This window comes from Cariama cristata, unplaced genomic scaffold (assembly GCF_000690535.1).
Source record: "Cariama cristata isolate BGI_N322 unplaced genomic scaffold, ASM69053v1 scaffold179, whole genome shotgun sequence".
NCBI classification, from domain to species: Eukaryota; Metazoa; Chordata; class Aves; order Cariamiformes; family Cariamidae; genus Cariama; species Cariama cristata.
In genome coordinates this window covers 56,101-82,540 of record NW_009635002.1, presented here as the reverse complement: position 1 = coordinate 82,540, position 26,440 = coordinate 56,101, and the positions used below count along the sequence as shown (strand labels likewise).

At 42.7% G+C, this 26,440-nt stretch overlaps 1 protein-coding gene across 5 annotated transcripts in view; it reads left to right on the top strand.

Annotated features, from left to right (window-relative positions):
- Window positions 1–26,440, top strand: part of PPFIBP1 (PTPRF interacting protein, binding protein 1 (liprin beta 1)) — a 54,355-nt gene that overhangs the window by 1,781 nt on the left and 26,134 nt on the right. For 2 of the 5 annotated variants that reach the window (XM_009707324.1, XM_009707325.1), the window contains exons 2-10: window positions 308–513; window positions 11,611–11,697; window positions 12,915–13,028; window positions 13,584–13,715; window positions 19,996–20,088; window positions 22,436–22,550; window positions 24,077–24,109; window positions 25,440–25,501; window positions 26,217–26,301. In XM_009707324.1, the coding sequence (XP_009705626.1) occupies window positions 308–513; window positions 11,611–11,697; window positions 12,915–13,028; window positions 13,584–13,715; window positions 19,996–20,088; window positions 22,436–22,550; window positions 24,077–24,109; window positions 25,440–25,501; window positions 26,217–26,301 (927 nt within the window). Of the gene's footprint in view, window positions 1–307; window positions 514–6,292; window positions 6,391–11,610; window positions 11,698–12,914; window positions 13,029–13,583; window positions 13,716–19,995; window positions 20,089–20,565; window positions 20,659–22,435; window positions 22,551–24,076; window positions 24,110–25,439; window positions 25,502–26,216; window positions 26,302–26,440 lie in introns of those variants that run through there. The other 3 variants (XM_009707323.1, XM_009707326.1, XM_009707327.1) reach the window with 3 other exon arrangements.

Genomic DNA, 26,440 nt, shown 5'->3' with positions numbered 1-26,440 from the left:
TCTGCCTCCGATATCCTGGGGAGCACCCAGCCCGCGCCTTGAACCCGTGAGCACTGTTGTGGTGTACTTGTCCTCTGCCAGATCAGCCCACCTCCTTCCTGCTGGAGCTTCTGTCCACGTAGCACGCCAGCAAGGGCTTGCCTTTCTCCAAATTGCTGCATGATGCAGGGCAGAATTGAGCACGAGCGCTGAGTTTGGTTCGGATAAATGCCTGCCGGGAGCAAATGCCACTGAGCATTTCTCAACCTTGCAGTGTGTCTGACCTGTTTGCATCGTGCCTGACCCCATGCAATTTTGCTCTCTCCAGGTTCGAAGGCGCTGGAGTACTCCAATGGCATCTTTGACTGCCAGTCCCCCACCTCCCCCTTCATGGGGGGCCTGCGGGCACTGCATCTGGTGGAGGACTTGCGGGGCTTGCTGGAGATGATGGAAGCGGACGAGAGAGAGGGGCTGCGCTGCCAGGTTCCAGACTCGACGGCAGAGGCTCTGATTGAATGGCTCCAAAGTCAAATGGTATGGTCTCACCTCGTTTCACCCGTAACATGGTCATTTTGTATGTTAACTAGACCAGCTTAGGCAGCAGAGCTGTGTTTTATGGAGGCATTTAAAAGTTTTAGAATAGGTTTCAAAGAACCAAAGGGAAGAGATTTTGGTTTGGAGATGCTGCTGTGGGGCCTTGGAAAAGCTGTTGCTCAAATACCTCATGCAGTGGGTTGGCCTGTGCTTTCTTTGGTGTACCACTGTGCCTCAATCTAGGGAGCAAAACATTTTCGGTAACGAGTTTCATGTCAGAGGGTTGGGGGAAGACATTTTTATAGGAATCAGATGCTTAAATAGCATGGGAAAAAAGTTGTTTTCAATATGAACTTTTCACTAAAAAGCATTTTTGGCAGCATATTTTCTACAGGGACCAGTGTTGTTACTGAGCTTCCTTAGCTGGTTTATAACAGAAGTGAGTGGTATAAGCACAGCATCCCTTTAATCTGGATGCCAAACCAAATTTTTATTTTCTGTGTTTGTGAATCTGCCAGTTTTGTCACCTTGCTTTAAAAATACACCGAAATACACCTGACAAGGCTGTTCTTTCCTCAAGACTTAGTTTTCCCAAAAAATCAAATACTGTTCAAGTGGAGGCTACCTGAAGACTACCCTGAGAAATAAAATGTTGTGCTTATCGTAGGGTGAGTTACGCAGCATCATTTTTGAAGGACACGCTGGTTTTGCCACTGGATGCTATGTGACTGGTGACTTCCTAGCAGGGCCAAAGATGGGTCCTTGTGCTTGTGGTCTGTGGCAGGGTTTGCATTGTGGCGGTCCAGGTGTGCACAGCCTTTGGGGAAGCTCCAGCAGTGGACGTCAAGACTTATTTCTAGAGGTCACGCTTCAGCTTTTAAGTCGGCTTGTAGCTGTTACAATGACAGTGGCAGGTGTGTGCTTCTGCATATTTTGCCAGATCTGTCTTGCAGCAGTGTCCGAGTCCTGTGGTCACACACACTTGGTGCTGGCCAAGGTAACGTTGTGCTACTGAAATGGGGATGCCAGATTTGATGAAGGCTGGGTCTGATGTGGGATAGGCCACCGTGGTGGCTCTGTTGCACCCTATGCATTGCTGCTGTTGGGACAGGCAGCCACCGTCGTCTGGTCCCTTCCCAGGATGGGCATCACACCCTTTCAGAATGGGTTCAGTCACCCTGGCGCCATGACTGATCTTGCAAAAAGCATTTTTATCTCAACAAACGGATTTATTTCAGCGCTCAGTCGCAGCCCAGAGTGGCAGGTGCGGGACTGTGTGTGCCAAACCTTTGACTGGGGAGCGCAGGCCAGGTATGGAGCTGGCTGGTGCAGGGTGACCTGTTGTGCCATCTAGCCACATGCGGGCTGGGCACAGCGCTGCGGGAAGAGACGGAGACCTGGGCTAACATGGCTGGACTTGCTTCTGTAGCTCTTGCAGAAAGGTTTGAGGGGAGAGCGTTCCCCCCCCAACCCCTTTGCTTTGAACTACTCGTTTAAAAATGCCGGAAGCCTAATGAAGCACATGGGAGCTTTCCCACTGCCTCCAGTGGGATTTGGATCTCGCCCCCGCTGTCAAAGCATGGCAGCCAACGCTGAGATCAGGAGGAGGGGACGGGACTGACATTTGAGTCAGATCTTTAAAACACACAGAGTTCCTGCTAACATCAGCGTTTCCTTCCTGCGTAACGTACAGCAGTGAACATCGCTGTAACTAGTCTGTGTTCTGTGTGGTGCAGAAATCGAGGGACATAACAGGTTTCATGCAAGTGTGGCCTTTATGAATGAAAAAATGTTTATATGCCAAATAAACAGCCTTGGAAAATTAACCGCTCCCTGCGGTGTGCACAGACATCGGTAGTCCACACTTAATGATGCTGATCCACCACATGTTATTCTGGAGTAAAGGGGCCCAGCATCGTGGCTGGAGGCTGCAGTGCCTGTTGAGATTAGTGAGGGCTATTGAGATTAATGAAGCCAGTCATTGCCCCTTGTGATCTCAAGTGTGTGATTTAGGGATGCCTGGCTGTTGGGATCTGGAACGAGGCCCTTCAGACCTGTGGGACGTGGATCGCTGCATGGCAATGAGACAGTAATGGTTTTCATTGCAGCCATAGGCTGAATCTGGGAGAGGAAGGGCTCTGTTGTGCCTCCTGAGCACTGGAAAAGATGTGCAGGGGTTGTGTATACAAAACATTGCAGAAAATAGCTATTCCATCTGTGCTTCTCCTCAGTCTGCCTCAACTTATTCCCCTGTACTCTCTGGCATCCTTAAAGCCCCGGATAGCAAAGACTGAATGTACTGTGCTACAAGCACAGGATTTGCAGGTGTCACCAGTGTTGCTGGTCCTTGTCTGAGCAGGAAAGTTTTATGTCAAGTGTCCAGGTGATTTGCAGGAAGGCTTTGTGCAACTATGCCCATCCTTACCAAGGAAGGGAAGACACCTCCTTGGTTTGAAATCGGTTTAATCCTGCATGCGTGAAGAGTTGCCTCCACCAGGCTGTTCCAAGCTGCTGGAACTGGTGTGTGACATCCCATCCAAAGCTGTAAGCAAGTCTCTCATGTCACAGAGGAAAACAAAATAGTGTTCGCTGCTGCCAAACAGTGTGTCACAAGAGAAAAATCCTCTCCTGGCTCTTGCAGGGAAACCGCTGATGCCCTAGTTGGGAAAAGGGTCTGACGGCAGTCTCCCAAAGTTGCTTGCTTCTGTAAAATGGGGCAGAGCATTCAGTTTTGCCATGCCAGAATTGGCTGCTCTATGTTTCTGTACTGCTTCTTAGTGACCGCTTCCTTTCTGCTCCCTTCAGTGTGTTAGAGAAGTCTGTGCAAACATTCAAAAAGGGCCAACAAGTTAAAACACCTCAGGCTGATGTTTTTTTAACTGATGGATGCCAGATGGCCACGTGACACCAGAGTGCATGTACAGTGCCTGAACATCTGGCAGAGCTCTTCCAAGAGAATCCGTTGGATGGTCCCCACAGGGAGTTCAAAGAAGTTGTACTTGCAGCTTTCTGCTGCACAAATAAGCCAGCTTAACTATAGCATGTCATTTCTAGTTGTCCATCTACAGCTCAAAACTGATCTCTGTGTTGCTGAAACCATGTGCAAGTGCAGGGCAGGTGAATGTCATGGTTAAAATTACAAACAAGGCCATTTGTTCAAGGGAAAGGGACTGAGGCCTTTTCTAAGCTCAGACATACTGGGACTTGTGCTTTCACTGGGGATTGGACCTGAAATCCATAGCCAGATCATAACTATTCCAAAGTTTTGGAGTTTTTTCAGTTTTCTCCTGATCAACAGAAATGTTTAATCTATTCTGATGTGTGCTATAATAAAACATGTGCTGTACTCTGTGAAAATGGAACTTCTGGCTTGAATATAGATAGCGTGTGAGTAATCTGTAACATCATCACCAGTAACAAGACCATTTTAAATGAAAGTCTGCCCTGTTGTGTCCAGCTGGAAGTTGATAGATCCATCTCTTGAATAGTTCTCAGAAACCTTGCTCCTAGTCAAGAATGTTGCTCCACTTTTTCTTCGGTTGAAACAAAGAAGAGACAGTTTTCTTTCTGGTTATTATTTTACTTGACAGTGTTTTTTTGGTGTTTTTTTAAAAATACATGTTATGTAACAGCTTTTGCAGAAAGAAGAAACCAACTGTGTCTTGTTAAAAAGGAGGGTGAAGGGTAGAAGTGGGTGGACAGCCCCTTCCCACACCTCAGAGCCAGCTTCCCCAGGCTCCTGATCTGAACTTGTGAATGTGGGTCCTGTTGTGTGCTGCCTTCTCTTTAAAGGATGTGGTCCTGGAACAAAAGAGCCGGGGTAATGCGTTTTCTTTAAAATCCACAGCAAGTGCAACTGTGGTTTTAGCTTTGGAAGTGACTTTCTGAATTTGAATATATAATTTTATTTTTTTTTTTTAACTCCAGAAGCGAATTTATGAAGTTGACTGCAAGATCATTAAAGCAAAACAAACTTTATGGCCTTCAAAGTTTTCTTGAAGAATATTTTCAGCTCATCTGAAGATGACAGTTAATTTGAGCTGTGATGCCCATAGTGGCTTGTACAATCCAGAGTGTTCCTTCTGTGAATAGCAGATCTGTAGTCTCACAGACCAGTCTCGGATTTTGGCAGTTCTTCAACAAGTTGGTTCTTCCAGAAAGTGGCTGGGAGTAATGAGAGTTAATATGAGGGGATATTGGATTTCAGAGAGAAATTTTCCTGGCTGGATAAACAGAGCTTTTAATCTTGCAGAGATATGTTGGCCTATTTGGACAACAGGGTGATTCCCAAGTGGAGGAAGCGGTTTGGTTAGCCAGAAATAATCTCATATTTCTTATTAATGGAAAAATCTTGTCTTCAAACCAAAGTTTGTTATTTGATTGTCTTAGTGTGGGTGTACAGTGCATTCATTTGGCTCAGCTTCTGCTTATGTTGAGTTTAGCTATGAAAAGATCCTATGGTAATGTGTGGCACATAGGCGCTTACCACCAAACACCTGTTTGAGATCCTTCCTCCAGTTGCAATATGAAAGGAGCCTTGTGATACCATTTCAGCCTGTCATCATAAACTGCCTCCCGGCAGTACTTTTTGTCCGTGAGAGATCTACCTCTCAAAGTTCTTGAAACACAGGACCCTGCTTCTTGCTAAAGGTGATCATCCAGGCTGGTGTGTTTTTAACACTGGAAGATAATACAGGCTCATTTATAGCATGTCTTGGCGTGACATCTTCATGCATTGTGGATGAGTTCATCAGCAGTAAGAACAACCCCTGTGGTCCTGTGCTGGAGCATTGGGCAGCCCTGGTGGCCGAACCATCGAAAATCACCGTTCCCAATCCAAAATGCATCAGTCTGGCTTAAAAAAATACAGCTTCTGCTCCTCCTCTGCTCTGCTGTTTTGTTCTGGGTTATTCAGTATTCATGTTTTTGAGATTTCTATGTATCAGTGGTAGTTGTAAATCTTCCTTTTTAATAATAAAAGCTGTGGGGTTTGAGGCAATCACAGGACTCCTGGAGCTCGGCTCTGTGGTCAGAAATACTAAGGATTTGTTATACTGCTGCTGTTACTGGGTAAATTGGTAGTTAAACGTGAGGACAGAGGTTGGTTGTTATTGTTGCATTTTACATCATTCTTAAGTATGACATAAACTTGAGACAACCCACTCATGAGACCTGGGACAGTTGAGTCAGCTTTTTCCTTTTTTTCTTGGTGCCTGCAAGTGAATTACATGTGTTCTTCCAGCTTTTACAACTAATAGCCCACCAAGAAATGAAAATTCCCTCCTGTTTACCTTGTAGTCAAGTAAAGGAATTGGAATCACAGTCTTCTCTGTGTTTTTGGGTTGGATGGTTTCCACAGGACTGGGAGGGTGCAGAGGAGGGGGTTGCGCTGTTCAGCGCGGAGCAGGAGTGGAGATGGCCAGCTGCCACCTGCGTGGGGCTGCCCTTACGCCCGGTCGGGTTCACACAGCTCTGCACCCCGCTGCCTGCATCCTCCTCCGCCTTGCTGCCCGGCCTTTGTGTGTTGGGATCCCGGCGATGGGCTCAGGTTGGAAGAAGGATTGATCTTCCCGGGCTTTGATGTGTTAATTCCCCAGAGGAGCTGTTTGCTCCGCCTGGGGAATGCTGCCGCTTCACGGCTCCACTTCCCACACCTCCTGCTCCGCTGCCGTTCACCTCCATCCTTGGTTAGACGAGGAAACCTGCCGTCACTTAACCTCTCTGTCTCGGTTCAGAGGAGCCCTGACAGTGCCTGCAGTGCTGGAGCTCCTGGGCTGCCTGCCACAGTCGCTCGTGTCCTTTAAATGCATGAAGATAGTCATGACCAGCATGGAATATAGCTGGGACATTCACGGACACTGTGTCTGGCTAAATAAGGTAAGGCTATCTGTGTGTGTTCTGGCTCTTGCATTTCTCTGAGAGCCATAGCTGGGCAATGCTGGTAGGGAATAAGCGTTTTGTCTTTCTCTCGTATCAGATACCAGCTGAGCTGCTGTTGAAGAAACTGAGTATTTTGAAACCGTTGTATCTTCCCTATTCAACAGCCATGTTATTTATATTTAGAAAATGTTTCAGGTAAATTCCTCAGAGTGAAGGTCTGTCTTAAGCTGGTTTTCTTTCAGAATTCACTCCTATTGTAGTGAAGCCTTTAAAATACAACGCGGGGGGTTTGAGTGGGGTGGGGTTTGTTTTTTTTCCCGTCACCTGCTCATTCGGTAGGGAGGAACTAATCTGTAAACTTTAGGAAAAGCTTAGCAGCAGGTCTGCCTGCCTACTGCTGGAGCATGTGGAGCAGGCTGCAGATACTCAGAATGATGAGCAGGAAGGTGTGAAATGCAGGAGATGCTGGTTTGGGAGGGCAGTGGTGGGCTCCCATGCAAACTGGTTATGGATTTTGTTCAGACAGATTTGACCAGTGTGAATTTGGGATGGAATCAATACTTACAGAGGGTTAAGCTGCCATAGCTCTGTATGACAGGGGAAATGGTGGCGAATACTTTGCTTGGAAAACCTGGAGGCTCTGCCTGTGGCACACCGAGCCAATGTCAAGGTAGCTGAGGCTGGCGAAGCCCCCCTGCAAGGGACTCCCTAAAACTGAGTGAACAGGCAGAACAGCCGTGCTTAGTTAAGCATAGGTAATGTGTATGATAATGATCTGAACAACGTAAGCATGTTGATGAGCTCTAATTTAACTCCAGATGGTCAGGAAAGAGATGTCAGGGACAGCTCACCCAACTGTTGACAGGGCTGTGGTGGTCCAAACAGTCAGTGCAATCTGCCGTACAAGAAAATAATGCTGTGGAGTGGCAGCTCCTTCTATAGAAACCAAATTGCATCTCCAGCAAGAACAGTGTGATTTGTTCTGCTTATTTTATCTCAAAAGCAGAAGAGAAAATGAGGGTATCAGCTGCAGTAGGTTAAAAATGTGTTTTATTTTTGAAAGGAGAATTCAGTAATTGAGAGGAAACTGACTTTTCTATTTAATTAGGAGGCTTAGAACAGCAGCTATTAGAAACTTTCCTGTGGTATGGAATGCTAACTCACTTCCAGGGAAAATGCATTAAAGACTGAGGGCAGGCAAGGTGTGAAAGTGTGGTGATGCATCTAGTTATTACATGAGTAAGTCCCTCCAGAGCAGTGTGGATTTTTACACTTACATGATTACAGACAAAGCTTAAACACATGTTGAACAGATTAGCCATGGTTTGATCTTGCAGAGTTTTTAAGTGCACTGGATCTGGTCTTATAAGGCGTTTTAAGTAAACGCTTAACCTCAAACTTCTGCGAAGCCTCAATGACATCGTGACAATTGTTCTTTTGTTTTTAGGATTAAGATCAGTATTGGTAAATCTGCATTCTCTTCCCATACAGTGTTTTGCAATTAATCCCTAAATTGAAAACACATGCTAAGTCTAACAGCTCAATTGAGCATACATTTTAAGTTGCTGATGAAGAAGAGCCTTCTTTGGAAAATGGCAAAGCTTGTCTTACACAGCTAATAAAGTATGTTAATCCTGCATTTACTTGGATGATACAGATTTGATCCAGAACTACCAAGGGCCCCAAATACTCCTGCAGTTGCTATTGAATCAAATATTTACTTTGTTGTTGTTGTTAAAGCACAGCCATTGCTCTGCAGAGTGAGTAGTTGCTGGGCTCAGTCTAAGGGGAGGCTGCAGGTCCCCAGGTGGAGAGAAACTCCTCCTGAAGGATGCACTGAGTATTGCTCACCCAGGTTTTGCACACCAGGTCTCCTGGCATTTTTCAGACCTCCCTGCAGCCTGTTCGTCCCCGTTGGGGCACCCTCTATCCCATCTCCTGATGCACTGCTTTCCCATATCCAGTGTTTGAGCACCTTCCCTCTCTTTCATTTCAGTCCGGTCCACTGCCGTCATTACAGTGTTCTTCTTTTCATGTGTTTCATCTCCTCTCTCCCTTCCTCATCTCTCTGGGAAGAAAATCATGACAGGTATCAACTTTATACCTTTGAAGACAGCACAGAGGAGAGATGCAGGAAGGCATCTTGTGGCTGTTACCTGCAGGTCTCTGGTCTCTACACTATCGTAGGAGGTGCTGGGGCTGCTACTCTGTGAAATAGCTGCCATGACCTTTCTGTGTTGTCCTTTCTCCAACTCTCATCTTTTTCCCCACTGAAACCAAAGACAGTAACTTTCTTGCCTTTTTGTACCTAAAATGAAGAGTTAGTCCCAGGTATTATGCAGAAGTTACAACATCTCAGGCAAAAAGCAAACTGCTGTTGTGTTGTACACAAAGTTTTCTATTTTTGGTGTACCTCAGGAGATCTGTTTTTATGCAGATTTTACAAAATATTTTTGGCAACAGTCAGCAAAGATATCTTTGTATTTGGTTTTCTGGGAGAACAAGTTTTACCCTAGTCCTATTTGGGGTTCCCATCACCTCCTCCCTTTTTGTTATGGCAATGTGGAGCTGTGGCCTGAACTCTCACTCTCTAAAAGTATGATGTGCACTTTCCTGTGCTTCAAGAAAGACACTGAGGTGCTGGAGCATATCCAGAGAAGGGCAACAAAGCTGGTGAAGGGTCTGGAGGGCAAGTCTTACGAGGAGCGGCTGAGGGAGCTGGGGGTGTTTAGCCTGGAGAAGAGGAGGCTGAGGGGAGAGACCTGACCACTCTCTACAATGACCTGAAAGGAGGTTGTAGTGAGGTGGGGGTCAGCCTCTTCTCCCAGGCAACTCATGACAGGACAAGAGGGCATAGTCTGAAACTGTGCCGGGGGAAGTTCAGGCTAGAAATGAGGAGGCATTTTCTTCACGGAAATGATCGTTAGGCATTGGGATGGGCTGCCCAGGGAGGTGGTGGAGTCACCATCCCTGGAGGTGTTTGAGAAAAGACTGGACATGGGACTTAGTGCCGTGGTCTACTGGATATGGTGGTGTTAGGGCAAAGGTTGGACTTGGATTATCCCAGAGGTCTCTTCCAACCTAATCAGTTCTGTGATTCTGATTCTGTGCCGAGCAAAACAGGATTTTTTTGAGAAATGTGAACCCAGTTTAACAGCAAAGGTGTCTTGGCAAGATGCTATGCTATGCACAATGACTAGCATTCTACTTTAACACCTGATCGGTTTTCACAGCATTGTAAAGACATTGTCATTGTACTGTGAAACGAATACTTCCCTCCCCATGTTTTCTTCATGCAGTCTTTGGTTTTAGTTAATTTGTGTCTGGTTGCTGTGACAAGAGGTATCGGGAGGTTCAGTGGTTAGGGTGCTGATGTGGTGGTTGGGAGGCAGGGAGTTGGGTCTGTGCTTTGCCAAGGACTTTCCTGTTAGCCCCAGCAGGGTGGAGTGGGTCTTGGCGCCTCAGCTGCCTGCTTCTAATGAGGGATGAATATCACTTTCCTACATCAGACACATATGCTGGATTGGTGAATGTGTTGCATATTACAAAGCATGGACACTGTTCTTAAGGAGGCTGAGTAAGTGCCTGAGATCTGCTGGAGGACTTTAAATGAGAAGGGAGCTACAGAATAGCAAAAGTATACAAAAACCTTGGTTTTGTATTTCACATACAAGTCAAGTTACAAAATTAAAAGCATAATCTGCTAGTTGAGCAGCTAACAAGTTTATTTTGGAAGCTCTTCCACTTCTTTCACCTAAATTAAAGTCTTACAAAACTGACGATCTCACTGACCTTGAATGGAAATCCTATGACATGAGCTAAATTTTGGTAGAGGTCAGGGGAAAACCAAGGCGAACTCAGAAGTTTAGGGTACTTCTGCCTTGGTGCTTAGTGTCTGGGTGGTCAGAAGGCCTAGTAATTTACTGCTAAATAATTCAGGTAGAGGGTATCGTTATGATTTGAGGTATTGGTACAAATTACTAGAGAGCATCTTTTAGTCTGCTGTAGCTCTTGTAGCAGTTACGCATGCATGCTTGGGAAACACATTTGCTACTGCACACTGATTTGAAAGCTGCCAGGACACAGCCTGATTTCTTGAGAGCGCTAAGGTGAGGTCAGATACTTTGTCCCCCCTCCTGTTTGCTTTGTGTCTAATCTTTAAGTAGTGCTGTGTCTAATCTTTAACTAATCTTTAACTTAGAAAAGGAGTTGTAGCCAGCAGGTTTCCTGAGGCTTCCTCTGCAATTGAGGAGATGAGCTGCTTGAACAGGAGATTCAAAGCGTGAGCCTGAGGCTTGCAGCTCCTAAGTGATGGTGGCCTCCCAAGGCAGGGTCATACTACAGACTCACTGGGGCATGGGGATTAGTCGCCCGGTTTCTTTTTGTCACATATTCAGAAGGAAATCAAGGCCCCTCAATGTTGGTGGGAGTCTTTGCTGAGCACACTGGATTTCAGAGCAGCTTCTCAGACTCCTCTAAGCGATTTATGAAATGATGGGAACAAGAATTTCTTTTCTGAGCTGAGATCTGATTGTGCCGTCCATCACAAAGTGCTTTGAGACAGCTTTGAATATGGATAGAGTAAAATCCTCCCGCTGCTCAAGAGCATTGAAGTTATTATGAAGAAAGAAAGTTGCTGATTCCTCTGAACTCTCTGATGGCATTAACATGTATTCTTGTTTCTCTCTAGCCTCAGGCAGCTTTACAAAGAGATGTGTTTAGAGTGCAGACATTCACCCATACCCAGTAAAATGTGCCTGATGTAAAACGATGTCTCTTACTGTGTGTTTTAGGAAAAAATTGTTCGACTTGCAAGAAGCATAATGCACATTTTGTAGATCATGCGTTGGTTTTTTTTCACTTGCTGAATGTCTCAGGGTATTTGTCTCTTTGCAAGTATGGCTTAGCATAATACATCATTGAGCACAAATTTTGTTAACAAAATGCTGAATGCACAGTAAGTGAATATTTCAGAATTGGGTCATCAGAAGGTTCATCCTTTCTTGTCTTTAAACCTCTGAACAATTTTTGTCCTGAGTGGTGGCCGTGTATCCTTTGTTGACAGTTCGTTTAATTTGTAACCCTTTCGGAGCTGGAGAATACTTTAAATCTGTTCTTGAACTGTGCAGACTGAAAATACTCCTTAAGTGTGTTGGTAACATTGAATGACGCTTATGGTATGATAGCTGACTAAGCGATATTTGCTATTGTTTTCAGACTAATGGACACATATCTGGGAATGGAGATGTGTATCAAGAAAGGCTGGCTCGTCTGGAAAATGATAAGGAATCTCTTGTTCTGCAAGTGAGTGGTCACCTAAATTATTTTTTTCTGCTCTTGCATTCATAAGACTTTTTGATAGTTTGTGAGGAAACCTCTGAGGATTTATTTGCAGTTGTGTCATCTTGGACAGTGTTCAGAAGACTTGCTGATACCTGAGAGTTAACCCAGATTAAGGATAGGTATGAATTTAGGTTTAGATTGCAGGAAAAATCTAAAGGCCTTTCTTTCTGTGTATTTGATCTCTTTTTGAATCTTGTTAGCTGAGCAGGTCTGCAGAGCAACCACCTTCTTATATTCATGTGTACCCTTAAGATCGGCATTTTCCATGACCATTCACATGCTGTCTGCATCAGGTGACAGATGTCCTGTTCTCATGAAAGGTGACTAAAGCTGCAGGAGTGACCAACGGGCAGGAGGAGACAAGCAGATGGCCCTGTTGCTGGGCTGGACTGGGTCAACCCTGGGTGCTCTCGCCAGCTGGCTTACTCTTGCCGTTGGAGTTGGGACTACTTGGTACCGCTTGGTCTGTGCAGGCGTCCTACTGTCCCGTGATGCAGACCTGGCCTAGGGGCTGTGACAACGCCGAGCACTGTTCTAGGCAGCTTGCCCTCATTCCCAGCAGTACTGCAGATTTCCTCAAAAGACCCTATTTAAAACAAAAAGTTCATTCAGAAAAGGCAAAATGAGACTCAGTCTGCAGTCTCAAAGGTGTTGTCTTGGTCTTGCCTAGCCTCAGTCTGTGTGTTTTAACCTCCTTTGCTTTTACTGTTCTGAAAAGGGGAAGCTGTATGCTATGGTACACTGTGTGCAATCACTTGGAAAGAAGAATAAATTATATGCAGTGAGATTTAGCTATTTGGTTGTTAAGGCAGGAGCTAATGGGTTTTATTTAATGTATTGTCACAGCAAAGGCGTAATTGTTGACTGTGAAATGCAGCAGCCACCCCTTGTGAAAACTTCCAGGACAAGTCAGGAAGGGAGATGCAGAATTGCAATGCATCTGACAGAACTTCAGCTGAAATTCCAGTAAGCGTGAGGGGAGAGCTTTCCCTCCTCTCCTCTTTCCTTTGCCATGCATTGTGTCCACTGCAGAGCTCTGCTGCTGCTCCTCCTCCCTCCGTGGTCCTATTTAATCTTTGGCCCATGCAGTACTGTTACTCACATACAGTTCTTCAGGTGACACGTAGGGCATGGGTACAAGGTGCTAAGTGTGCATCCCTTTTTTTTCTGCTGTGCAGGTAAGTGTGCTTACAGACCAGGTGGAGGCCCAAGGAGAAAAGATTCGGGATCTGGAGTTCTGTCTAGAGGAGCACAGGGAGAAGCTGAATGCCACGGAAGAGATGCTGCAGCAGGTATTTCACAACCCCGTGTCTGTCTTGCTGTCTGTCTTTGTTCTGCCTTAACAAACTGCATTTTGCTTTGGTGAGAGCAGTGCACTTCAAGGGGTTGCACCCCTTGATGTCTCTTGACTAAGTAATAGTTTCTATCATATTTGCTTTAAAGTCTTTGTACTTAGTAATGTCAGTGCTGCTTTACACTGTAGGAATCCAGTTCTGCTCTCCTTTGAGCCTTTCCTCACTGAACTTCAAAGAGACTTGGATTAAAGCCTCTGGCAGGATGGGTGGATTTCCCTCAAAGCTCCTTGCTACCCAGAGCAACTGTCACAACAGACAACCTTTTTTGTCGTCCTGGCAGCCAACCCATGACAGTGCCCCTGTGATCTCAGATGCATCATAGGTGCCTAGAGTCTGTCAGATGAGTAATAGCTGTGTCCTAGGGCTTCAGATGGTGCAGGGAACAGAGTGATGCTTTTCCCCATGAAAGAGGCATTTAACTGTGGAAATAAATTACTGATTTCTTCCCCTTGGATGAATAATTCTGTTGTCTTCCTTTTTATCTTGAATCAGGAGCTTTTAAGCAGAACATCCCTTGAAACTCAGAAGCTGGATCTTATGGCAGAGATTTCCACTCTGAAGTTAAAGCTTACATCTGTAGAGAAGGATAGATTGGACTATGAGGACAGATTCAGAGACACAGAGGTGAGTAAAACCCAACTGAATTAATTGTGAAAGCTGTATGTGGCTTCACATTACCTGAAAATTTACTGGTTTTTTTTTTTTTTTTCTGCCAGGCAAGAGGGAACTCATCTTTAAGGTTAAAACATGTATCTCTTAAAATAAAAAGTGTCCTCTTTGGTAAAGTCTGGTTTTATAAAGAAAGATTTCCAAAACTAGTTTTTGATTCTTGCCATCAGATCTCAGGAGCGATGGCATTTAGGATGGATTTAAATAAAGTCATGACCAAACTGTCATCTTCTTAGTAAGGCATGTCTGAGGCAAGCGCTTAAGCCCGTTCCAAGTACAAAAAGCATGCCTGTGCAAAGACACAGCCCACTAAAAGACGTAACTTTTGGTTTCGATAACAAAGAGAATGAGGTGTCTCAGTGTGAGGGCATTTTGAAACCTCACTTCAAACGCCAGCCTTACAGAAGCCCAGGACCAAGAGGCCAGTAGTTACTCATCTCCACCTGACTTGAAGTCCAGCGGTGTACAGTGCCAGGTGGAGCTGCCCTCCCTGGCAGTGCTCTCCTGAGGCATTTGCCCTCTGTGCGCCACAAATCTGTGTAGCTGAACCTTGCTCGTGTTTGAAGCCAGAAAGCCTCAAAGCAGGTGGGCAAACCCAGTTTTTCCAGGAAATTCCAAGAATCAGCCTGAGCTTTGCTGCCAGGGTGACATACTCCATATCAGAAATACCTTGGAGTCTGCCTAGGGAGCAGAACAAGATTTCCAGTTCTGGGTTCATAAATGAGCTCGAATGTCAGATGTTCATATTGTGGATGTTCCAGATCTCATTCATTTCTAGAAGGAAAGAAGCCGTAATGTCATCACAGGAGACAAAATTTGCCCTTTCCACTTCAGTCAGTGGTTCACCAACTCCCTTCTAATTTCCTACGTATTTTCCAATGAAGTGTCGTTCCTCACTTGTATTGCAAGCATAAGAGTAAAAGTTAGGCTTGCTTTTGAATTACTTTCTTTGGACCTGCCTGAAGTAATGCACAGACCCAAAGAAGTCTATGTTGAAAACTAATTGCTTGAATCATGTTCAGATTTGAAAGGTGGCGATCATTTACATAAAGATGGCCGTGCCCATTCCTGCAGTGTAGCACATCTGGGTGTTGCCACTCTGTGGGTTGTATTCTTGTTGCCTCCCGTTACCTTTTCCTCTAGTTTGATACCGGGTGTTATGTGGAGGATCACAGCATTGCTTTAAAAGCAACCGATTTTGCAGTCCAGGCGACTACTGTGCATGGCAATGCTGGAGAAATTGGCAGGGGGATAGGTGGAGGGAATCACTGAAGGTCTTCTGCGTCCATAGGAGGCGTGTTAAAGAGCTGGCTGCTTTCACAGCTCCCGTGAGGTGTCTCTGCCCACACAGTGCTTGGCGGTTTCACAAATTACAGCGTACAACAAATAACTCTCTTCACCTGTATACTGACACCTATCATAAGCAGCCCAAATGATAGATAAATGAGTTGACATCAGCAGTAAATGGCTTTGGGCAGGCAAGGTTTGATCCAAATGACTGCAGTGAGCAGGTGCTCTTCAGAACTGGATTCTACTGCATCTCCATTTGTAAATGCCTTGTGGTTTCTTGTGCTTTCCTAAACAGGTAACAAAAGTGATTGGGCTTTGAGTGATTCGCTTCCTCTCTTTCTATCCTTATTTTTACTGAATATGATTCGTTGCTGAGCTTTCCTGTACTCCCATTTCCTTTGTTTTCCCCCTGAACTGCAGTCTCCCCATAATTTAGTAGCACAACTGAGCTTACCAAGAAGGTGGACACGGAGCTACCTCTGTTCCCAGAGAAGTGGTTACAGTGTGGGGACCACATGAACTGCAACTCTGTAGGCTCTGTGCAAGAGGCTTACCTGCATGGCAGCTATGAAGACCTTTCTCTTTGAAATATCTTGAAAAACACTTAATGTCTTTGATAAAAATAAGATGTTTAAAAGGTAATGACTATAATTAGGGGCTATATATATCCTGGATATTTATACCAGAACTAATGAACTATTACTGAAATGTGCCTCCCTCCCTTTGAAAACCAGGATGATGTAGCTTAGTGTGATAGAAGTTGTTATGTTGTTTCTTCTTTGTTTCAACACTTTATAGCTGTAAAAAGGCTTAGGCTTAGACACTGAAAGGGATAATATGTCTCAATTTCCCTTTTGTTCCATGAAAAAATGAATGGGTAATTATTTGTAAGGGCCTCAGCCATACAAAATCTCTAACAGGTATTTTGGAAGCAGTACTTATTCAGAGGTACACAGTATTTATTCAGTGTTGATCTAACTATATTTCTGTTTAAAGTAGTAGATGATCAATTATTTCAGCGGAGCTGAGTATTTAAATGAATATTTAAAATATTCTACTGTAAAACACATTATGGCATTTACATGCACTGTTCAAAATGAAAAAAAGTTCATACTCAAACTGGGAAAGAAAACTATGAATATTGCTTCTGGTTTTATTTAGTCAAAAGAAAGTGAAAAGAAAAAACAACATTGACATGTTACAACAACTTCTGTGGAGCTACTGTCTCCTACTGAATTACCATTCAGATTAAATCCTTCATATTATCCAGTTTTTATTAATGTCTGTCATTGCAGCTTCCCATTCCAGCTTGGTAGGTTTCTCATATTCACCATTCTTTCTCTGAACAGATGCTTTGCTAGATCTGTAAGTTTTTTTTCCTTTGTGCTCTAGCACTTTGTTGTCTAGATGTTCACAAATACACAGCTTTTTCAAAGCTGATTGTATACTTAATAGAGATTTATAATTGTTCTGTTCTTTAAATCGTTCCAGTCTTTCCACTTTCTCAGCAGACACCAGTATTGTTTTCCTTAAGGAGCGCGGGTGGTCTGAGTTGGGCTGAGTTTATGTAAGAAAATATCATACAAGGGAGTTTATTTAGGGAGGAGTCCATAACCAGACAGTCTTTGAAGAGCAGCCAGAGGGTAAACTGGCTCACTCATGGGGAATTCTTCATAATTTAAACACCACCAGTCTCCTTTGTGCAGGTGAATTTCTGAGCAGAGCAAAATGACTAATGTAATTTGTGTTTCCAGTGCCACTAAGGAAGCCTCTGATCCCCGAAGCTTGAAGTTCTCATTGCTTTTTTGTGCCTCCCTGGTCCTGCTATGAAGAGCACATGAGCAGGGAAGGAAAAGGCTTTGGGAAATAGGAGTCTGTATGTCTCACCCCGTCAGTTCCATTCATGGATCCATGCAAGGAACAGCTGTTGGGTATTTGCATGGAGGGACCTCACTCTGGGTCAGAAGAGGATGTTTTCATGGCTCTTTCCTGTTTTGCAGGTTTTTAAGACAGGAACATACATTATGCCCAGGGCAGGTATTTTAACCCATTTATGGGTGCCTGAAGAGGAGGTATTAAATGCAAACAAAGCAGGTGCCATACACTGGCCACCATGTTGGGTGACTGTTTTACTACTGATTCATCCAAGTCATCCAGGGAACTGAGTGGGTTTTCGGTCTGGTCTCAGATCCTGATGAACCTGTACGACACCCTGAGTGCCACGGGGACATGCACACCTCAAGCATCACACTGGTCCCAAAAGCTCTTCAGGTCAGAAGCAGTTTATAACGGTTGGCACGTTCAGGTTTCAAACAATGCTGTGTTCTCTGTGCTGGCGCTGCTGCAGGATGGGGCAAGGCTCTGTCCTTGCTGTGAAAGGGCAGCAAGAGGGAAAGTGAAATACACTGGGAGGATTAGGCTTTCTTAGGGAATCTTAGTGCCTTTGACAATCTCCTTCTCTGGTAGCTTGCCCAAAGTTAAATAGTAATTATTTATTTACCTAATGATGGTCTGTATATGGAACCTGGTGAATCTTTAGTGTGCCCCTCTGCCTCAAAAAGATGAGAATGAATGTCATTTACAGTGACTGTGTTGTAGATAACTGAAGATATGAGTTAATGGTGCCCTTGCAAGAGAGCAATTGAAAATATTTTTAGGGCAAAGCATACTGTTAGGACTTGTCTTTAGTTCTATTTAACCCTTGAGAAATCGTACAGTATTTTTGGCGACCAGTTACCAGTGGTAAAGGATCCAATTACCCATGAGACCCATAACAGATTAAGCAGAAGAATTCAGTTTCTGCTCCAAGATCTTACACTCTTGGATTCTGGTTGCAGGATTGCTCTGTTTTCTGTGACCTTGTGAGTACATCTTGACACTGCTGTTAATCGATATGGGTTGTGGTAACTTTTTGTCATAAAAGGAGAGGAGTTTTAGTTTGTTACTCATTTTGCCTCATGGGGGCCTTTTGAATACAGGTAACTGGTTTCCCTCTCCTCCTTCAGTATTTTAAAAGTCAGGTAGTTCAAGTGATAAATATGTAGGCAGCAACCTCAGCAGTTTTGACATTGGATTATGCTGAAGCAAAAATGATGGCTACAGGACAGAAAAGCCCCAAACAAATCAATTGTCATAGTGTCAAAGCTGACCATTATACTTGGGAACATAGATTTCTTAGAGATCTCGAATACTTGGTGTTGATAAGAAACAGCTCAATTAATGTCATCATGCAGACTGACATCTGTGTACATTTATACTTAGAAGAATGATGTGCTTTGTAAAGCTCACACATTGAAGAATCAGTGAGGGATTGCAGTTGTACCCAAATCAGAAAGTCATACATTAGCATTAGTAATTAGTAATAGCATCAAAATGCTCTATATTTTCATTTTCCTTGTAGTTCTGGTAATTGAGCTTGGATCTTGCTAAGGAAATACAGATGCTGCTCTGTTGCCATCAGATTCATTAAGAACAAAATAATAACCAGAGGCTTGTAAGCTCAGAAAATGTGGCATGGGGCTGGAAGGCAGGTGTTACTAGGGACCCATGAATACCCTCTAAGTATCAGCTGTTGGCTTGTTAATTTATAAATTATAAATCTCTTAATTATACAATTAGCTCTGAAAAATTGTGCTTACAGTTTTTAGCTCGATGTACAGCGTTGCTTGACACAGATAGGATTTGCCTTACAATGTAGGAAGACAAGCAAACCTAAGTACCATGCTACCTTCTTGGTAGTTTGAAAGCTGTTATGCTGCGGTTCAAGTCCTCTTATGTTTTCTAGGGTGCACAAAGAGCTCATAACCTCTTTTGAAGAGTTTCCTGGTGATACAGCATTACAGTGGCTGATGAGAAAGTGCCTTTTTTCCTTCCCCCCCCCACCCCAATGTAACACTGATATGGTGTCCATGCGTAAACTAAAGGTCAATGAGATATACATGAGGCAGAAGTTTCCTGGACATCTTTGAGTTGTGCAAAAGCCACAGCTTTTTGGTAGTGTGTTCCCCTGCTGAGCAGGAAGATCATTTTCCCAATAAGCTGTGCTTTGTTTTCTCTTATATGGAGGGACACTGTCACGGCTGTCCCCTAGGCTTCCTGCAGGTCTGCAGCTGGCCACTTAAGATCCTGTTTCCCCATCTAAAGGATGGAGAGGTTTGGAGAAAGAGTGCCTTGCACCTTGGTGGGGCAGTCAAACTGAAGGTTCACTTGACTGCTGCAGGGAGGGAGCTGTAGAGCTGGTGGCACTCAGGGCTGACCTCCAAACCTGGTAGGTCTCTCCGGGAGGATGGCCAGGAGGTCGAGTTGTCCTCCTGAAGAACTCTGATGTGAGTTGGTGGTGGCTCCAAGTTTCTTCCAAGCCAGGCTGAATTTGCAAAGCTCAGATGTAGTGGTATCATTGATGCTTAAAGACATATGCCTTTGTACTTGTAGGAACCAGTGATGGCTTTTCCATTCAGCTGTCAGTTAGAGGGGCTCATCTGAGTGGTGGAAACATGGATTTACACTGTAACCGCTTCATATTTTGAAAAGGCGGGTGACGGCTGCCAAGGCTGGGGTGAGATGGACTGGGGAAGGGAGGATATGGCTGCCACAGTTTTCCATTACCCACTTGTAGTGGTGGACATCCAAGCAGCTGGGCAGCCAGAGGGGTAGGAGGCCTTTCTTGGCCCTCAGCACAGGGATCACAACTTCAGTTTATGTCTCCCTTTGTCCTCTGCCCTCTTGCATTCAGTGCAATAATGCAGAAACTGAGAAATACAGTCCCTGGATATCTAGGAAACTCTGAATTGCTTGACTTAGCTATGAATTTGGGTGGTGTGGTTTTGTGCACGGAGTGCCTTTTATTGCTGCTGTGTTTTTACAGTCCTACCAATGGGTAGCTATTGTTCTGTTTTGTTTATTGAATTTCTTTGTCGTTTCTGGTCTTGTTTTTCCCCTCACTCAGGATTTGATCCAGGAAATAAGTGAATTGCGGTTGAGAGTGGGAGAAATGGACAATGAAAGACTTCAGTATGAGAAAAAACTGAAAACAACCAAAGTAAGTGAAGAAGCAGAGGTGGGTGTAAGTCAGGCTTTTTAGAAGTTTGCTCTCTTTTCCTCGATCCTTGCCTGCACCCTTGAGCACTCTCAAGCCCAGGAGTTTCATGGTACTCGCTTAGCAACAAGGGTTGTTTCCAAATTTCATGCTATAGCTTTCAGATCTGGGCATTGTTTTTATGAAGGATAACTTACCATGTAGCTGGCTGTTAACAGTAAATTTATTACCTGTTTAGACCCTTGTTTCACCTATGTGTTCAAGAAACACAGTTACAATACATAAGGCATGTGGCATAGGTGAGACCAAAGCTGAGCATTTGTTTTCTCCTAAATGTGCTAAAAATCAGCCACTTCTGAAGAGAAAGCATTCACTTAATTCTAGCAACCTGTTTCTGCAAGTGTCTAACTTCTCTTTGCCATTTAGCTTTGTCTCTTTTCTATCTTTAGTTTTCTCTCACTCCTCTGTCTCTGTTACCAGTCTTTAATGGCCAAACTTTCTAGTATGAAAATCAAAGTGGGTCAGATGCAATATGAAAAGCAGCGGATGGAGCAAAAAAGCCAGATGCTAAAGGTGTGGTAGTTTCTGGATAACATTGGGCCTGTTTTGAATTCTTCATGTTCTGCCATTTTATGGTCTGTCTTGCATCGTTCTGTCATACTCTGTTCTTCATTAATTGCTGTGTGTTGATATGCAATGCACCCTTTCCCATTAGATGTGGAAAGCTCTTTATTTAGATAGTCCTTGTAAACAGTTTTTATATTGGATGGGAGAGGATTTTAGTGTTGTGAACTTTTCATAGGTTACACATAATGGAATTAGACTTGGGTTAAAATCGTTCCCCTTCCAAGGGAAGATTGCCTCTTCTGTAGCTTACGTCCGTTATTCAAACAGAACTTTTCCTCACTTTTTAAGAGAAAATTTATTCATGAAAGCTAGCTAGAAAATAGTGATTCTTTTATACTGTCCCCTCTCCCATGTGTAAATTTACATATCCTGTTTCTGATTCAGGGGAAGAAATACACATCAACAACCACATGCCATTCTAGTTGCCCATGGGCATAACAGCAGCTTCTCAAGTGACCAGGAGATGGTCTTGTTTTGGAGAAGCATGGGTCCTACTCTGGCGGAAATCCCATCAAAATTAGTACCAAGTTGGAACACTGGAGGATTGTATTGCCCAACCACTGTTCTGGAAGAAGCTTTGATTTCTTGACAGTTTTAAAATTGATATATTTTTTAATGATGCTGTAGAGTAAACAGAAACCAATTTCAGAAAATTCTGTAGTCTGAGCCATAGTTTGGGTCACAGACATCACGATATATTTGCAACAGATCTTTTGAGGGAAGCTCGGGAATATACTTAAGGCACAGTATTCTGGTTCGGTTTATTCTTTCAAGGATTTAAAACCTCAGTTAGAAGCTGTAAATGCCAAAATTACAAGTCTTGCCTTGTTTTGTTTTGTTTACAAATGGAACAAATTAAATTTTCAGTGTTGGGTAAATTTGTAGTGAGGGTCCTGTCTTGATGATGCTGTTGCACAAGATACCCTCGGACATCAAAGAAACATGTTATTAAACTGGGTGGGATTTGACTCAAATTTTAAAAAGTTAAATGCATGGATCCGTGCCAGTCACTTGCTAGTGTGCAGATGGTTAGATCTAAGTTAAAATTTGACAGCATTTATCTAATACACCCCAACTCCCCCAAACACCATCTGTCTTATTCCCACGAATCTCAACTCTAAGCTTCCTTTCCTAATGCTTGATCAGCAAACGCAAACTGTGGCAGAGGTACCACATTTTTGTCTGAACTGCTTTCCAGTATGTGTTTATGTGCTTGATGGTGTCGTGATTGATTTTTCTTTCATAGAAGCAGTGGTTATTTCTTAAACTGTCCTCAGCCTGGTGTAAGCACAGTTCCATAATTGTCCAGCTTTGAACATGCAAAATACCCTATAAATACCAAAATAAGTGTTCATAAATTTTAACATTCAGTGTCATCACCTGCACTTTTTATGTCTCTGCAAGGTTAAATAAATATGAAAACTGCTTGTTTTGCTTTACTCTTTCTTTTTTAAATTTAGATGTAAAATCTCTTTCAATTATACATGAGACCAACACTTTCAGACCATAGACCCCCTGGTTTTGCCCCCTTATGGACTCAGCAGTCTGTTGTGATGTTCAGAGTCAGTTTGGTGGGTGTACCCTCAGCCAATGTCAATGTCAGGGGGCCCTCAGTCGTTTCCACCAGTTGAGGACCTGTCCACTGTGCTTCATAGGAGGGGATTTTAGAAACGTCTCAAATGCGTGTGGAAGCTGTCACTGAGCGATTCTTTGTCTGTTACAGGATGAACTAGCAGCCTTGAAAGACAAACTAGAGCAGAAGGAAGCTGAAGTAAAAAGGCTGCAAGAAAAATTGGTTTGCAAGCTGAAAGGAGAAGGAATTGAAATACTGGACAGAGGTAAGAAGAAGGGAGGCTCTGTCATCATGTCCTCCTCAGTCACCTCATCTGAGACCATGTTTCCATGAATGGTTGTACAGGAAATAACAGAGAAAAGCCTCAGTTTTCATACACTTTCTGTCTTCATGTTTACTTCTTTTAATATATTTAGTGGGTGTTCACGATGCAACTGCTGGACCTGCTGTCATAGCAAGTTCTTGATCAACTTTGAACTAGCCTAAGTAATCCCTAGTTAGTTCTTTACGTGGCTTGCATGGTGCCTGAGAAGATGCAGTTTACATTGGCGAAGAAATCCTTAAACTAATTTCAACAAGTTCCATAAAAAGATTGTATTGAGAAGGGAACTTTGTGTGTGGGTATCTGTGCTGGGGCTTGTACACCCCTTCCTGGTAAGGAAGGGGAAAAGCCGTACTACAGACCAAAGTATGATGTGTACCAGCAAATCTTTGGCATGGACCAAGCCTTAAGTAGGTGAAATTGAGGACTGGTTCTGGATTTGTGCAGTAGTTAAGCCTAAATCCTAATTAAGGTTGAATTAGCACAGAAATTTTCCATGTGAGATAATTCTTTTATTTGCTTGCGAAGAAGAAACAAAATCAGTTTATTTGAGGGAAACTTAGATTTGGGAACTTACTCGAAAATAGACATTTTTCTTTAAAGCCTCACAAAAATTTTCCACAGACTTTTATGACCTGCTGCAATTTCAATTCTGAATATATCTCACTGATAGTTATTGCTGATTTTAAGATTGTGCTTTTAAAGTATGTTTTTTAGAAAAATAAAGCCACAGGAGATTAATTAATTAGTCTCCTCCCCTGACCTGAGGGGGAAAATGCTGTGTGAGGATTGTCACATTTTAGTAAATAAAATTACTTGTTTTCAAAACCACTGCATAAGATCACTAAAAGTCACCGCATTGAGCCATGATTCCTTTTTTTTTTTTTTAAGAACACTGAAATGTGAACAAGGTCTGATTTTATTGCATTTATGACTACTTATATGGGGCTTTTCTTCCTGGGGGCTGCTATGTACACTGAACTCCCATTACCCTCTGGTTCTTAGCTTTAGTTTAGTTTTCAGTATAGCTCGGCAGATCATCTGCGATGGTGAACTATGGTTTCTCTGCCTTGGACCAATATTAAGTAATGCTGTTTGCAGATAACACAGGTTATCTGCCTCCTTAGTGAATGGTGCTTTCTGAACAAATATGTATATATTATCACTTAGCTGGCTTTTGCCAGTAGCTTAAGAGTAATCTATTGGCAGAATTTTTTTCTGAGGCCTTCCAAGTGAAAACATGCAGTTGAAAAATACATCCTGGAGACAGGCAGTGTGAGAGCCCTGAGACTATTTTGTGTCATTAGGAATGTTAGCACCGGGGGACTGCAGGTTGAAACCGTGAACTGCTTGCTTCTGCAATAGTACATGAGGAATAGTTGACCCCTAAAGTATCAGTATTGTCTTAGAAGTTATTTAATGTCATAACCTTCATGCTAATTTCAAATCCAATGGATTTTCCTGCACAGATGAAAATTGTAAAAAGAAGCTCAAAGATAAAAGTAAGGTTTATGGTGTCTTTCCACAAGCATTTGCATTTCAGAATTGCTTTCCAGAATAGCTTTCTGCATGTGTTTGCAAAACCACTTTAACAAACATTGTTAGGTTGCATCATCTATAACCCTTAGTTACCCTTAGAGTAAAATTTGAGAATAAGGGTGGATATATCATACTTGAAATACAAAGTTTTCTGAAGAAAAACTGATAGTCAAAGATTTGGTCTCATGGAGATTCACAAAACAGTTGCCTCTCAATGAAATGCAGTCACAATCCAGTAAACCGGATTTTCAGTTAGCATAACTGAGTGAAAGTCATTGGAACTGGATCAGTTGCTGTTTTAGCCCAGTGTGTCTAAATGTCTTTCATCTAGAAGGCCAGCTGGGCAGCATGTTTTCTTCTTGCATTTCATTAAGGAGGAAAATGTTCTTCCAACTCTATTTGTTTTCTGATAAATTTTAGGAAGTTGAAACAAGGTAAAATGCTTTCTTGCCTGTGAATTTGGCCACCTGTGTATGTTTGTGACAAAATTTAAAGTTTACTTCATTTATGCAAGGTAGATTTTTAGCGAAAATGGAGATTATTTCCATTTTTTTTGTAATTTCTAGTCCAGAACACTTCCAGAATCCAACCGTGTTAGAACGCACACGTTTCCATGTATTTATACTTCTTTGTAAATAAGGATTATAGATGAAGCACAGAACACTGTCATCTGTATTAGGGACCTTTTCTGAGTCTGAACTACAATGTATATTCTAGCATGACTGCCCATCACAGCAAATACTTGTATCATTCCATTGTACTGTCCTCATTTCTACATCCATACTGAATTAAGACTAAGCATCACTGCACAATGCTTTCTTCATCGTATCCATTAATCCTATTGCTTTGTATAGTGGTTTTTTGAGATGCCATTTGGGGTGTTTATTGACTGTTGTAATGAGGATGTGTTTTATTGCACTTCAAATGTAGTATTTTATATTTTGGACTTTTTGTTTTGCGATTTTTGATTATTTGAAAGATAGAGATAGTGAAAGTCAAGCAGTAGTTTTACTCTTGACTTTTCCATTTTCCTATGGCCAGAGGAGTGGGTGAGGAAATTTCATGAATTTCATCATTTCCTTGATAAAAAAGTCCAAAAAAAGGTTTTGAAGAAAAAATGGGTTCCTTCTGTATATTTCCATCTAAAATAGAATTTAAGGGGCTTATATTTTGTCTTTTAATTTGTAAATTTACTTTCAGATACTACTGAGTTGCTTCTAAGTGGTGTGGTTTTTTTTATTTCCTTACATTGTCTTATTTAAATTGACATAGAGAACTGTATTGTGTTTTTAGATATAGAGGTACAGAAAATGAAGAAGGCGGTAGAATCCCTAATGGCAGCAAATGAAGAGAAGGTAGCGAAGTCATTATTTTTTCAGTAATCGTTCATCAGATTGAGTTAAATCTCTGAGAAAATCTTCACATATGAACTTTTAACAATTCAATTAAAAAATCGAATTTGTAAGAGTCAATGATTCACTGTAGTCAGAAGCACTGCAGTGCATTGAAGGGACTATAACTGAGCATTTATGAGCTCCGTTGCATGTATACAACATCCTTACATTGTTGTGTCATTCAATTCAGTGTGACTGCAATTTATACCATGTTCTGAAAATGTAAAGAGCTCCATACAAGTCTCATGAGATACCACAGCCTGCATTTCCAAAAGGGCTTTCTGTAAAGTATGAATTGTTTTCATGTATGGTTTTGCACATTCATATGCATATGTGTTTTGCAGGATGTTTACTTTTGATCACCAAAGCCCTAAATGCTTTGATTGCAGCTCTCTTTGTACATCGCAAATTTATTATACTCTACCTTTGACTTAACAAGGGAGCTGAAGTCTGCTTTCAAGGCTGGGACAATTCTGGTGATTAACAAGATGGCAGTTTTTGCTAAATACAAGTTTTGATATTTCAAAGCCTCTCAGAGTTCTGGGTCCTGTCCCATCCACCGTTCCCATTTCTTACAGTCTCACAACCAATTAAACTGAAGAATATCTAGTATTTGTATTTCTTATTTTTGATTTACTGAAGGAAGAAGCACAGTCACAACTTTCCTTTTTTTTAGGATCGAAAGATAGAAGAGCTTCGGCAATCTCTGAACAGATATAAGAAAGTTCAAGACATGGTGATATTGGCTCAAGGTAAAAAAGGTATTGTACAATCAAAAAAAATTAAACTCTCATTTAAAATCTAAGTGAATTGTGGTAGTGTTATATCAATTCTTAGATTTATTATCTTTGGGGGGATCTCTTAGGTAGAGTAAAAGCCAGTTCTTCAACTGGTGTGAAC